The sequence below is a fragment of the Euprymna scolopes genome, chromosome 18 (assembly GCF_053919585.1).
Source record: "Euprymna scolopes isolate OS-2025 chromosome 18, ASM5391958v1, whole genome shotgun sequence".
Taxonomy (NCBI): Eukaryota; Metazoa; Mollusca; class Cephalopoda; order Sepiida; family Sepiolidae; genus Euprymna; species Euprymna scolopes.
Window position 1 is genome coordinate 72,133,809 of NC_136499.1, and position 13,600 is coordinate 72,147,408.

Genomic DNA, 13,600 nt, shown 5'->3' on the forward strand with positions numbered 1-13,600 from the left:
CGCAGCGTCAGACGGGTGGATGAGGAAGTAGAGGAAGGGTCGGGTCCTCAGGGAACGGCGGTCTCTATACAAACTTTTCTCCCCAAAATCAAAAGGCAATCTGACTAATTTCCGAGCGTATCGACCCGATGTGGGTGGGGTGGAAGTCTCCCCAGCCAATCAAATCATGCTAAACCCCAACTGTGAGTGTACGATTCAACCGTGATCTGGGGTCCAATTCAAGATTAAAATCCCATAACCCTGAGGTCATCACCCATCACTCAGCCAGTACAATATGTTCTCCTAACATCCTCACATTTCCTATTGTTGAGTTTTTCCAAATAACAAAATATCTCGGGTTTTTCCAACAAAAAAGCAAATATATCTATTTTGACATGAAATAAATTATATATATTTATAGTCTATTTTTAAATCCTCATGTTATCTGGCGTCACCTGGGAATGATTAGCTATCTCAGCATAGTTCTAAAGCTCCCCAATGGGGGATTACTTCACACAGAATGTAGACAATCTACTCTTTCAGAAGAAATAAAGGATTCAGACTTAGAGTATCTGACAAGATACATCTGAAGAATATTGTGAGATAACATTCAAGATGAGAACAGTAGTCAAAATGATTCAAATTACCAATTCTCATCTTAAAAATTCTGAAAAATAGGCCTATGTATGAGGATATAATATATCAAGGTTAGAAAAGAGGAACTCACAAGTAACACATAGCAGATAAGATGAGCAAAGTTGCCATCTAAATAACTAGGCTGTATTGAAGAATTAGTCCCCTAGTACAACAGATTAACTGATTCATTATAACTGTTTCAATATTGTCATTCACACCTCAGATGTTTTTTTTTTTTCACTCAAATATTTTTTTTTTACAGAATTCTTGTTGAAATATTATACACGTCTTCTCTTTGACATGGTCTTAAATTTTTTCTATGTATAAATTTAATATTAAATGACGAAGGAATAACTAAAGCAAATCTACTGTAAGGTTTGACTTCATTCTTGATACAATCAGTAAAAGATTATCTCCCATAAATTAGATGAGGATCATTTTTGTTCCTAACATAAGAATTACATTGTTTTGTTAACAGCATTCACCCTGGTTGGCTTGAACTAGCTTCTTTCTCATCCTGCACGATACCTAATACTATGACAATCCTGAGTAAGGTTGCAAAATATAGGTAATCTATCATGATTACACAATTGAAGGCTGACCACTTGTGGGTATGGGAGTTCAACCAAGTCCTTGAAAGTTGTTGCCAATGGCTTCTCAGGCAGAGATGATTATGTCACAAAATAAATCCTCCTTTGAGCGAAAAGCTGCATGTCTGAAGTATTGAAGATGTTGCAACAAAATGGACTTCATGATGAGAAATTGGTTGAGAACAGCAATCAGAGAACAATTATATTCCCTAACTAGGTACATCATCAAAACGAGAGGCAGGGGCGGGAAAGATAATGCTTAGCCAGTGTCTGCATTAATATTCATATAAAATCATAGGACCTGGTCTATAATTTAATTTTCTATATATAAATTGTCATTTCTGGTGACCTAAAAAAACAAAAAAAAACACATTATATTAATTTATTTTTATTTCGGACTATTATTCTCATCTTTATTAGTTGTTGTTTTTTCATTTTTTATTGGTTTGTTTTTATTCACAACGTTTCGGCCAACTATTCCTCTGGCCTTCGTCAGGTGGTAACCGCGACGGATAGGAACTTTGAATCTCCTAACTGCATTCTCAGCAATCACTGCCATCCGTAGTTGTTGTCGTCTCACCACATTTTGGCCAAGTAAACCTCTGGCATGCTTTGGGTGGGATTGAAACTACTATCTTCAGACAATGTTCATCTGGAACTGTAGAGATTCAACGTCTATCAACTGCGCCACGGGCCCCGAAGGGCGATCAAGGTTAGATTCTTTGATCTTATAAATCCACGTTTTTATTTATTATCTGATCTTCCATAGTCGGGTCCGTACCGATTGGTATATATTGCCAGAGGTTTACTTGGCCAAAATGTGGTGAGACGACAACAACTACGGATGGCAGTGATTGCTGAGAATGCAGTTAGGAGATTCAAAGTTCCTATCCGTCGCGGTTACCACCCGACGAAGGCCAGAGGAATAGTTGGCCGAAACGTTGTGAATAAACAACAACCAATAAAAGATGAAAAACAACTAATAAAGATGAGAATAATAGTCCGAAATAAAAATAAATTAATATATATGATGCTCAGTTCAAAAATGAATTCCAATTAAGGAATAATATATAAAAACACACGTTGACTTTTTTGAGGAGTAAAGAATTTCTTTGCAAAGTGAGAAGCTATCGTACTTGCCATCTGCTTTTTTCACTTCTTACCACTTGCAACGATTTTGTCTGAAGGCTAGAAAAAAGTTTTTTTCTTCTCGTTAAATTGTATGTGATGAGAAGGATTTATATTTATTTATATACAAATAAATACTGATCTTGATTGTCACAAAATCAAATTCCATTTTTTTTTATATTGGAATTTATGTTGTCCTTTCTGCAAGGTAAATTAGGTGAAGATTTTCTTGCTTGGAAATAAAGAAAAAAAAAAGTTTCATTCAAAATGAGAAATTTCAATTCAACATAGAAGTGCTCACCTTAATTTCTTTAGAGACTTCATAAGCAACAAACAGCCGAGCCTGGCCATAATAGTTAAGTAATTTCCAAAAAAATGGAAATATCATGGGCACCAAAGGTAACACTGCATGCACCTACAATGAACAAAAACACATGTTAAATTTTCAGAAAAATATTTTTATAGAGAAAAGAAAATGGGATTTAGATAGGTTTTTTTTTTCTTTAATAATTGTTAATTGCAAATCGGTATTTTTATATGTTAATTATGGCATGGAATTACTCTCTAAGAAAAAAAAATACTACCCATGAAATTGTTAGAAAATGTCACAATTCTTTCTACAATCCAACCATATTTGGAACAAAAACTTAAATCATGAATATTCAACAGTTTGTTTTAGCAGCATTCAAGGATATGTGGGAACATTTTGATGATCGTCTCATCAGTAGGTGTACTCCTGAATAGCCTTCACATTCACTAGATATTACTCTCCTTATGATTTTTAGTCATTGAATTATCTAAAAAATAATATCTATGAAAACAATCCCCAAACTATTTCTGAACTGAAGAAGGCTGTCAGAAATAAAATGATAGTAGCACCAAGAGAGAAATGTGTCAGATTTATTGACAATGTTGCAGGTCATATCCAGGCGTGCTTATCATTGAACAGCAATAAATCAAAAAACTGTAGGACATTTATAAAAACTGGTGGACAAGTCAGGCATAGAGTGAAATTTATTTGCACAAAATATGGTGGGATTTTACAAAAAAGACTGAATTTGATTAATAATTTCATTTTTATTTGATGTTAGGTTAATTCTATATTATATTCAAATTTATGATTCAGTTTGTTATGCAAGTAAACAAATTATTAATAAATTTGAATATTACAAATTAATTTAAAATAAAACTAATCAGGTGTAATGAAAAGTTAAAAGAAGTAATAGGCAAAAGTTGTGCATTTTTGTCTGATCAAACTTGTTTAAAGTTATAAAAATAGAAGAATACTCGTCCCAGGATGAGTAAAATTAATTCCCTGAACAGAAAAGTTTTCCATCACTTTTATGTCCATGCACAAACATTAAAATCAAGATAGAATGATTTTAAACTTTTAGTTTAGACTCCTCATTTAGTTTTTGATCAAAATCCATTACATGATTTTGATTATAGTCGAGGCCTAAAATTTATAGCTTAAAAAATTTAAATTCAGGAAATCTTAATTGTTGTCTAATGACTATGGATCAAATTTAATTAAAATCTGAAATATTTTAATTTTACAAAAATGAGATTTTGTGCCCATATTATGCCTCTTAAACCTTTTAAAATAACCCCAAAAATTGAAATTTGGGAAATATTTATTAATTGATATTTAATACGTATTATTAAAATTTAAAAAAAAATGAGAGATATCTGAATTTTCACAAAAAGGTTTCTATCCCTTCTTTGGGATGCATTTTAGCCATCAGTCATGAATTTTTCCTCAGCACTAAAGCCAATAAAGTCTAGACCATTGTCAAGATGGCTTGTTTCCTGTTGTATGTCTCTGGTCCTGTGCAGTTCTAAGAGGTTCATCTTACCAGGCTTTGCTTTCACTCTTTGAAAAGGAATTGTTTTAGGCACCTATTACCAGAAAATACCGATAGGGTTGCCCAAACATTTTTTGCAGGCCAAATTGCTATAGTGCACTGGTTCTTCAAATCCCATTTTTTGACCTTTGTCACAGCATCCTGCCATAGCAAGGAGATAAATAACTTCAACCCCAACCCTTTGCATAAAACTAAATTAACCCATATTATCCATCCTTATACATAGTAGCTGTGTTCCAGAATTCATTGGCTAATTAGTTTAGGAGTGAATCCAATAGATACAAGCACATAAACTTTATATAAATAAAAGATAAAACCTTGTACTTTTGCTTATCTGATATGAACAAAAATTTTCAAAATTCTAAAGTTCAAAATTTCTAAAACATAATGAAAAGATATAATACACATGAACAAATTATTTCTTAAATAAATTCATTAAATAATTAAAACAAAACATTTACTGCTACCTTTGATAATTTTTCTTTTTTTTAAAATTTACTATTAAGTCATTCCAGTTATCAAGACTAAAAGTCAGTTGAGGATAAGGTTTAATGAAATAGATTGTAAATTTAGTGATGATGAATATTATTAGAGAATTGAAAATAATGAATGAATAAAATTTGGTAACTCATAAAAAGAATAATATTTATCTTACCGGCAGAACTAAAAACATTTCTGTCCAATGACCAATGAATCCTTTAATGTAGATGTATCGTAATGTATTAACTATCAGTACACCCAGCTGAAAAAATAAATAAATCTTTAGGTTTTACAAATTACAAGACTTTAGAAAATACAGATAAAACAAGACAATATATTTGGTTTTATAGCATACAATTATTTTTGGATTTAATAATGAAATAATACACATGTCTTTCAAGGATAAGAGTGCCTTTTCTCTTCCTGAGATTCTTATGGTTAGCGCTGTTCTTGAGGAGAAATCAAATCTGAAACTTCTTAGTCCATTGCTCTGTCTGCTTCTCGTAAAGTTGGCTCTATTACACCAAATACTTTCTCACACTATCTCTACAAATCTATCAGACTTTGTATGGAATACCGTTATCATATATTTTTTCTTTCTATAAATACTATTACAGTATGAGTTCTTCAGAATTGTCTGATCTATTCCTTGCTTCCTCTGTTCTCCATCAATTCATAGTTTTGATACCACATTATAATACAGCTTCTTATTTTAATAGCTTATTTCTAAAAACATCTATCAATTAAGCTGCCTTCAGCCTCAATCACCACCTTGATACAGGTCTGGAACTGGGAACATGCCTTTTCCACAAGCTCTGGTAGCAACTCAGCAAATACTTGGTAGATGCCAATGATCAGGCTGTCTTTGGTATTGTGGGAGATCATGTTGGTTATATTTTCGACATATGACTAAACGAAGTAGTCTAACGGGTTCATGTCGGGGGAGAAGGGGAGCAACGAGAAAAGGGTACAAAGTCATAGCAGTCCTTCTGAAACTTGAACTTGTGGACCACCGTCGAGTCTTGCTGCCACACTCAGAGCTTGCCAGCAGCCGGCCACCTGATTGCACCAGGAGATCACCGCACATCCAAGTACACTTTGGTGTTGACTTTCAAGACGACTTTGAAGATGTGAGGTGGTATGATGCGGCCCTCACTTGAAACCACTCCAAAGGCCATAACCGTGGCCAGAAACTTTGTGAGCTGTGCGCTCAAGCTTTGAACTGTCTGGATTTGCATTTTGAGGGTGCTGGCAATGATCCTGCTGTCATAACTTGGATCGGTAGAGAGCATCAGTTGTACAGTGGTGCATCTCTGATCTCACTCGTTGAACATTGTGTCACTTTCAGACATGATAGAAGGCTCCTATCGGTCTTGGGATTTGTATACAAGTGGCCAACTAGTAGATGGTCAGAAACAAAAAAGAAAACCGGTTTTCATCAAATGGAAATATATATACAGGGTGACCCCCCAAAAAACGGGCCCCAACTCTAATTAGTGTTTTGTCCGAATGAAATAAAACTTTGGTCATAACTAGTTTATTATATTCAAAGCATCACATTAAAACACTAGGGTCTTTGGCCTTTTTTTCTCCGTTCTACAGCATATGTTCTAGATGGCCTCCATATAGCTTTTTTTTTTGGGGGGGGTTACCCTGTGTGTGTGAATATATATATATATTACACTAGGTCATTACCTATTTTTCAAGATATATGAAGAACTTAAAAAGTCATTACAATCATTACAAACACACAATTTAAGATTACTCCCTAATAACCCCTTTCCTCCCTATTGGATTCTTGAATGACTTTTTTTATCCAGCTTATTTGGAGTGCAGGGGATTGAATGCTGGTGGTGGGGGTCTCTTTCAAGTTTGGTTTATCTTGAAGTGATTCTACCTTTTCTCTTTTCATTATCATGCTTTCTACTAATCCTCACAATTACTATTTCCTATACCAACATCAAAAGTCTATGACAAACTTTCCTGGTGTCCAAGTTTTTCTCTTTTGCAAATCTACTTATATTCTTGCTCCTTGTAAGTTTAATCAAGATTCTTCGATTGATAACAATGATTTTATATGTGGATGGTTATTTGTTTATTGTCCGATTAGACACTTTCTTCTATGCATTTACATAGCTTTGCTCTTTTTCTTCATAAGGATTTCCTCATTTCACATGTTCCTGCTCTTGAAACTCATGGATGTCCTTTTATTGGTCTTAAATTGTCTTTGCTACATTCTATTTCCTAGTCTTTTCGTATTGTTCACCTTCTGACAATGACTGCTCAGTTATTGATGCTATATCCAGCAGTATTGATAATGTATTGCAACTTCATTCAAGTTCCATCTTCGTTTTTAGTGACTTTAATGCTCATCATTCTGTCTGGTTCCCTCACTCTAATCACACAGGTCTTGCTGGTGAAATCTGAACTTCTGTTTCATGACTTGTCCCAAATTGTTATCTTCCTTACACATTTTCCTGATAATGACCTTTATCAACCACCATTACTTAACCTTTTTTCTCACTTTGGTTCTTGAATCTTATTGTTTCCTTCGATTAGGTACTTCTGATTATGCTGTTAATGTTGAGATGGATTTTATTGTTAAATCTTTACTTGATTCGTCACTTCCATAAAAAAATGTTTAACTACTGAAGGGGTGCTTGGGATGGGTTTAGCAACTTCCTGTGTGATATCCCATGAAGTCTAATCTTTGGTATGTCTCGGAATGATGCTGCAAAGGACTGGTTTTTGTTGGAATTGACATTTTCATTCTTCATTATTTCAATCCACACCTCATTCTCTTCCCTCGTTTTCATCTGTTTCTGCTTTTGCCAATCATAATCATTACTTCAATCATCAAGATGGTTCTGAGGCATCTAGACAATCCTAGCAATATTTGCAAGAAAGCAATTTATGGGGCTAAGTCTAGCTACTCTCAAATGATTTGCAACTATTTTATCTCAAAAGGTTAACTCATGATCTTTGGAGAATCTATAATAGTGTGATTAATAGTGACTGGGAGGAAAAGAAAAAAAAAAATAAATAAAAAACCTAGAGTTATTTCCCTTTACTTAGTTGCTCGAAAACAGATTGTATTGGAATTGGAGAAAATATTGGAATTATCCCATCACTTATATATATATATACACACTAACAGGGCAACCCAGCATTGCCTGGGGCTAAAGTATAACATAATTTTTATCTCCCTACCCATTTTCTCCTCCCTCCCTTTTCTTTGCCCAGCCCTTTACGTTGCTAAACTTCCTACATAGTATCCCTGCAAAAAGTAACTCCTTTATATCCAATTGTGAATATATATATATGAGCAGGACAAAGGTTTTTCACAATGCATTAAGATAATTTCTAAAATAAATATGAAAAACATTAATTTAAAAGTTTAACTTATATTTGTTCATTAGTTGTTCCTGTTCATAATTTTACTATATTTTCGTGTTTACAACCATTTTATTTTGATTAATCAAAAATTGTTGCATTTTGTTCATTTACATTTTCATGAAACACCCTGAAACATCCGTAGTTATGCATCATATCCCTTTCCAATAAAAAAGATCAATAATTAAATGCAGCCATTTAATTTTTCCATACAAATCATTTAGTCCTCTTTAAGAAAGCGCTTCCAAAACCCCTCAGTCTCACTCACGGGGCTCCATCGAGCCCACTATGGGAAATCCTGCATTAGACAACCATTTCAAACTAATTTTGAAATGAATTCAGAAAGAAATCCTCCACTCTATGATAAAAAGTTAATGGCAGATATCTTTTGTTTAGGTCATCAGAAATGATAATTTATGTATGAAAAATTAAATTAGTAGCATAATTCTTGATTTTCTATGAATATTTTATTAATATATCTGGATAAATAGCAAGTTGGAACATTGGCAAAACTTTTCTATTATTTTTAACAGACGATGTACACTTCTATTTTAAATAAACGATACTTCTGAACTTTACAGTGATACTTTTAGATAAGATTTTCAATTTAAATTCAATTTTTATAATACCTTTTGTTTATTAAATTGTTAGGTGAAAGTATAGAATAATTAATAACACCACATTCTATGTTAAGAATGAGTTTCTAAATAATGTAATTATTTCAGCAGAGCTTAAACTGCAACAGTACAAAAAAAAAAAATCTAAGTTTATGAGATTTTACTTAGATTCGTATACATTCAGCAATTCGCCAAATTCAGGTTTGCAGACTTAATCTGAAAGAACGTTTCATCTTTTTAAAAAAGGATCAATACAATTAAATCGTTTCTATTTGGCCAACAGCACCTTTTCCAAGAGTCCAACATTTAAAATCCTCAGCTTTACATTCTTAGGCAACATGAAATGGAATAAATACATAGAAGATACTGCCACATCTGCTGCAAAGAAAGTACACTTTTTTCTACCAGGCTAGAAAACTTTATGCACTTGCCAATATCCTATATTTCTACAGAGCCAATATTCATCAATGCATGAAGTTTATTGCCACATCTGGGCTGATGCACCGGCCACTAACCACTTCCTCTTGGATAGGATTAAAAAAGAATTTCTAACCTAATAGGTCACGCACTGACTGTCAAGCTCTGGCACCTGTTGCCTAACTAGTGTTGTGTTATGTATTGGAACCCTACACTAATAAGTAGCGATTATGTTAACTCGTGTGAATTTTGGCAAGGTTCATATTAATACATGTCAGGATATCCTGATGGCAAATGGAAATATATCACTTGCAAGTGGCATGCTTGAAGCGAGGGATTAAATGTTGGCTCCCTAGACAGAACATGCTAAAAACACAGGTGTCAAAATATAGGAGATGACATTCAAGGAGAAAAACATGAGAATTTTAAAAATCACGGAGTCAAGAGAATCAGACAACAAGCATCTAACAATGTAGAGAGAATCTAAAACAAATGTCACCTCGACGTTGGCCCGTCTGGGTCTCTTAATTTCTAAGTAGAAGAACAAGTAGGAAGGAATTAATTTTAGTCTAAGTTGTCTCCTCCGTCTCCTGTGAACAAAGTCTTTCTAATAAAACCTTAGAAACTTCAGTAAGCTTCCATTGTGTCTTCATGCACAAGTAGCTATTCGTCTTAAGTTAAATAAAAAATCACCGATCAGAAGAGGATCACAGCCCACACATGGAAAAGCGAAGATGGTAGAATGAAGACCAGTATATGTATAAAAGCGACGGTAAATATTACCTTACACTAGAAAAGAACACCGACCACTCTAATTTGTTTTTTTAGGGATATTCGAAGTTGCTGACAATGAATCTGATAATAAAACCCATTGCACATTTACTGTTTGCATGGTATGAACCCCTGGACTTTGGGACTATTTTGCAGAATTTCACCACCTTCAGTAGTGTTTTTCTTACATAATGCATTCGTGTGCGAATGGGCGTAGTGAAGGGACTTATCACATTGCACAAGAATTTTTAAGTGGCCATTTGAAATAAAGTTTTCACAAAAGATATACATGGTTCATATGTTTTTTTTTGTCTTACATGTTTTTTAATGCATTTTAATTGATCTAAAACAAAGTTTTCATGAGCGGTTTACAAAAACATAAGCACCAAACATTTTTATGTTTTTCGGTCCTTTTTTTTTTGGAGGGGGGGGGGATTCAATTTTAGCACTGATGTAGCTTAATAGGTGCTTCTGCAGTTTAATTTACCGTTACCGTTAGGTAAAAGGAGGGAGAGAGAGAGAGAGAGAGAGAGAGAGAGAGAGAGAGAGATAAAAGGAGGGAGATAAAAGGAGGGAGAGAGAGAGAGATAAAAGGAGGGAGAGAGAGAGAGAGATAAAAGGAGGGAGAGAGAGAGAGATAAAAAGAGGGAGAGAGAGAGAGAGATAAAAAGAGGGAGAGAGAGAGAGAGATAAAAAGAGGGAGAGAGAGAGAGATAAAAAGAGGGAGAGAGAGAGAGATAAAAAGAGGGAGAGAGAGAGAGATAAAAAGAGGGAGAGAGAGAGAGATAAAAAGAGGGAGAGAGAGAGAGATAAAAAGAGGGAGAGAGAGAGAGATAAAAAGAGGGAGAGAGAGAGAGAGATAAAAAGAGAGAGAGAGAGATAAGAGGGAGAGATAAGAGGGAGAGGGAGAGATAAGAGGGAGAGGGAGAGATGAGAGGGAGAGATGAGAGGAAGAGGGAGAGATGAGAGGGAGAGGGAGAGATGAGAGGGAGAGGGAGAGATGAGAGGGAGAGATGAGAGGGAGAGATAAGAGGGAGAGGGAGAGATAAGAGGGAGAGGGAGAGATAAGAGGGAGAGATAAGAGGGAGAGGGAGAGATAAGAGGGAGAGATAAGAGGGAGAGGGAGAGGTGAGAGGTGAGAGGGAGAGGTGAGAGGGAGAGGTGAGAGGGAGAGGTGAGAGGTGAGAGGGAGAGATGAGAGAGTGAGAGAGAGAGAAATAGGTTTAAGTTGTGCATTTAGCAGGCTGAACGAGCGCTGCCTAACCTTGTTCAGGTGGCAGAAAAGAATCTCTTATCTTATTGCTTTTTCCTCTTTTCCTGATGCAACTTCTCATCCCATCATCTTACAGCCATTAATAAACAGATTAAATTACAGTCTTTTCCTCTCAAGAAGACTTCTTCAACCCAAGAACTTCTTTACAGCTTAAGCCATAAAAAGAAAACAAACACACACACACACACACACACACACACACACACACACACACACTAATTGCATAAGCTGATCAGATTCTTTCCATAGCTTAATCAGTAAAACAGAATTCAGGCTAAGACATGTTTCATGAAAAAAACAAAAAAAGTGATTTTATGCATTTCATCTCATTAAGAGCTACTTTTAATTTATTTTTTTTATTTTTAACAACCACAGAATTTGCAATGAATAGTGACAAAAATAAACAGGAAAATACATGCTAAACATTAACATTGTTTTATTTATCTGTGATAGACTGAGAAACTTCTCAGCTTTCTGTTTGATTCTAAGTCAATGAAAGACATCCTTCTAAATTGAGATAATTTTAATAATTTTCCCCTAATCTGGAGTGCCTCTTTTTTGGGAGCTAGAATTTTCCCCCTGCATTAAAAACTCCCCTGTGTCTAACTTTGCCCTTGTAGGAGGAGGAGGGTGAGTAAACAAGAACTACTGAACAGATTTCAACCAAATCTGGCATGCATAATAGCTATGCAAAATTGATTTACACCAGGCTTGAAGGTTACAAAAGGTCAAAAATAAGGAAAAAAGACATTTCCTATCAAAGTGCACTTCTAATCAAAGTTTCATTAAATAATAGAAGCTTTTTTTTTTAACAAAAGAGTCATCACTTATCAAGGCCGAGAGGCCACTTGAGAATAAGAGTGTACAGTAATCAATGGAACAATATTTTAGTAATCGTTAGCAGTGGAAATTAGGTGAATTAGATTACTTAAGGGGTTGACTCATCAAGAACTTGTTTACATTGGACTTGAAGACAACCATATTGTAGTCAGAATGCAGGGAAATCGAAGAGAATTCCACAAGGGTGAAATTCTAAGAAAAAAAGCTTTGTTCATGGAATTTACATTTAGGTTTAGGCACAGATAATGAGTAGGGAAAATTATTGATAGTGGTTTCATTTTTTTTTTTTTTTTTTTTACATGGGCATCACCACTTATCAAGGCCAAGAGGCCACTCGAAGATAAGGGTTAAAGAGTGTACAGTAGAAATTGGACAATATAGTAATCATTAGTAAATGGAAATTCGGTAAATTTGTGAACAAGTGGAACAGCTCATCAAGAACTTGTTTATGTTAGACTTGAAGACAACCATATTGTCGTCAGCTGGAAAGCAGGAAAACGGAAGACAATTCTACAGGCATGCAGTTCAAAGAAAGAAGCTTTGTTCATGGAATCTATGTTTAGGTTTAGGCACAGAATAAGAGTGGGAGGAATTATTGATAGTGTTTACAGCTAAACGAGTGTTTCTTGTGAAAGTTTGAGGAGGGGGGACCATAGATTGAAGCTCAGTCGAACACTTTCCATGAAAATAACGATAAAGCAGACACAAACTCGCAACATCTCTTCTCTGAGATAGAGGTAGCAGGGAAGAGAAAAGGATATCTCCTACGAGGCTACAAAGTCTATTTTGAACTCTATTAAGGCAGGACAAGTCCTTTCTAGTAGCTCCTGCCCAGATGTGGCAACAGTATTCCATCCTTGGACGTACCTGGCTCTTATATAGATAAAGAATTGCATTAGCAATGAGATGTCTACTGGATCGATAGAAAGATCCCACCATTTTTCCAGTGGCCTTGGCAACAGATTTGATGTACGAGTTCCATTTAAGATTAGGAGTAAAGGTCAAGCCCAGAGCTTGTCAAAACTTGAGGCCTCCTGAAGACAAGAGCCATTCATTTCAATTGATTCCAGATGTGGATCAGAACGTTGGTGATGTAAAGAGAGAAGCTTGGTTTTAGAGGCATTAAAAGTAACCAGCAACTCCTTTCCCCATTGCACCACGTGCTCAAGATCAGAGGAGAGAGAATCGGAGAGAACTTGGTCGTTTACCGTCTTAGATGTGTTACCATAAATGGTAGTAATCAGCATAAATGTCTACAAATGATTTAAGGATGTGATTTGGAAGATCATTAATGTAGATCAGGAAACGATGAGTGTTTTTTGTGAAAGTCAGGCAAGCCTGCCTTCAAGACCCACATTACACACCCATCACATTAAAGAAAATGTGTATAAGAATTTACATTCATAAGAGAATGAAATAAAATATATTTACAAGAAATTAAGACATGGGACAGAAAGGCATAAATTAGAAAAAAAAGAAAAGTCTATTGCATATTGACTATCTGAACTTCAAATGAATTTATGAATGTTTATTGCAAATTCAGTCAATAAATTTGACTGAGATTTGATTAATATAGTATCTTGGGACCTAGCCTTGTATTAGATAATAAAT

The 13,600-nt window shown here is 34.8% G+C and overlaps 1 protein-coding gene across 1 annotated transcript in view; it reads right to left on the bottom strand.

The window, feature by feature from the left end:
* The window catches only part of LOC145297659 (transmembrane protein 94-like), a 222,808-nt gene that overhangs the window by 66,726 nt on the left and 142,482 nt on the right, over nucleotides 1–13,600 (bottom strand). Inside the window, exons 7-8 of the mRNA XM_080143827.1 lie at nucleotides 4,854–4,940; nucleotides 2,635–2,748 (exon numbers count right to left, since the gene is read on the bottom strand). Coding sequence (XP_079999953.1) covers nucleotides 2,635–2,748; nucleotides 4,854–4,940 — 201 coding nt within the window. The remainder of the gene's footprint in view (nucleotides 1–2,634; nucleotides 2,749–4,853; nucleotides 4,941–13,600) is intronic.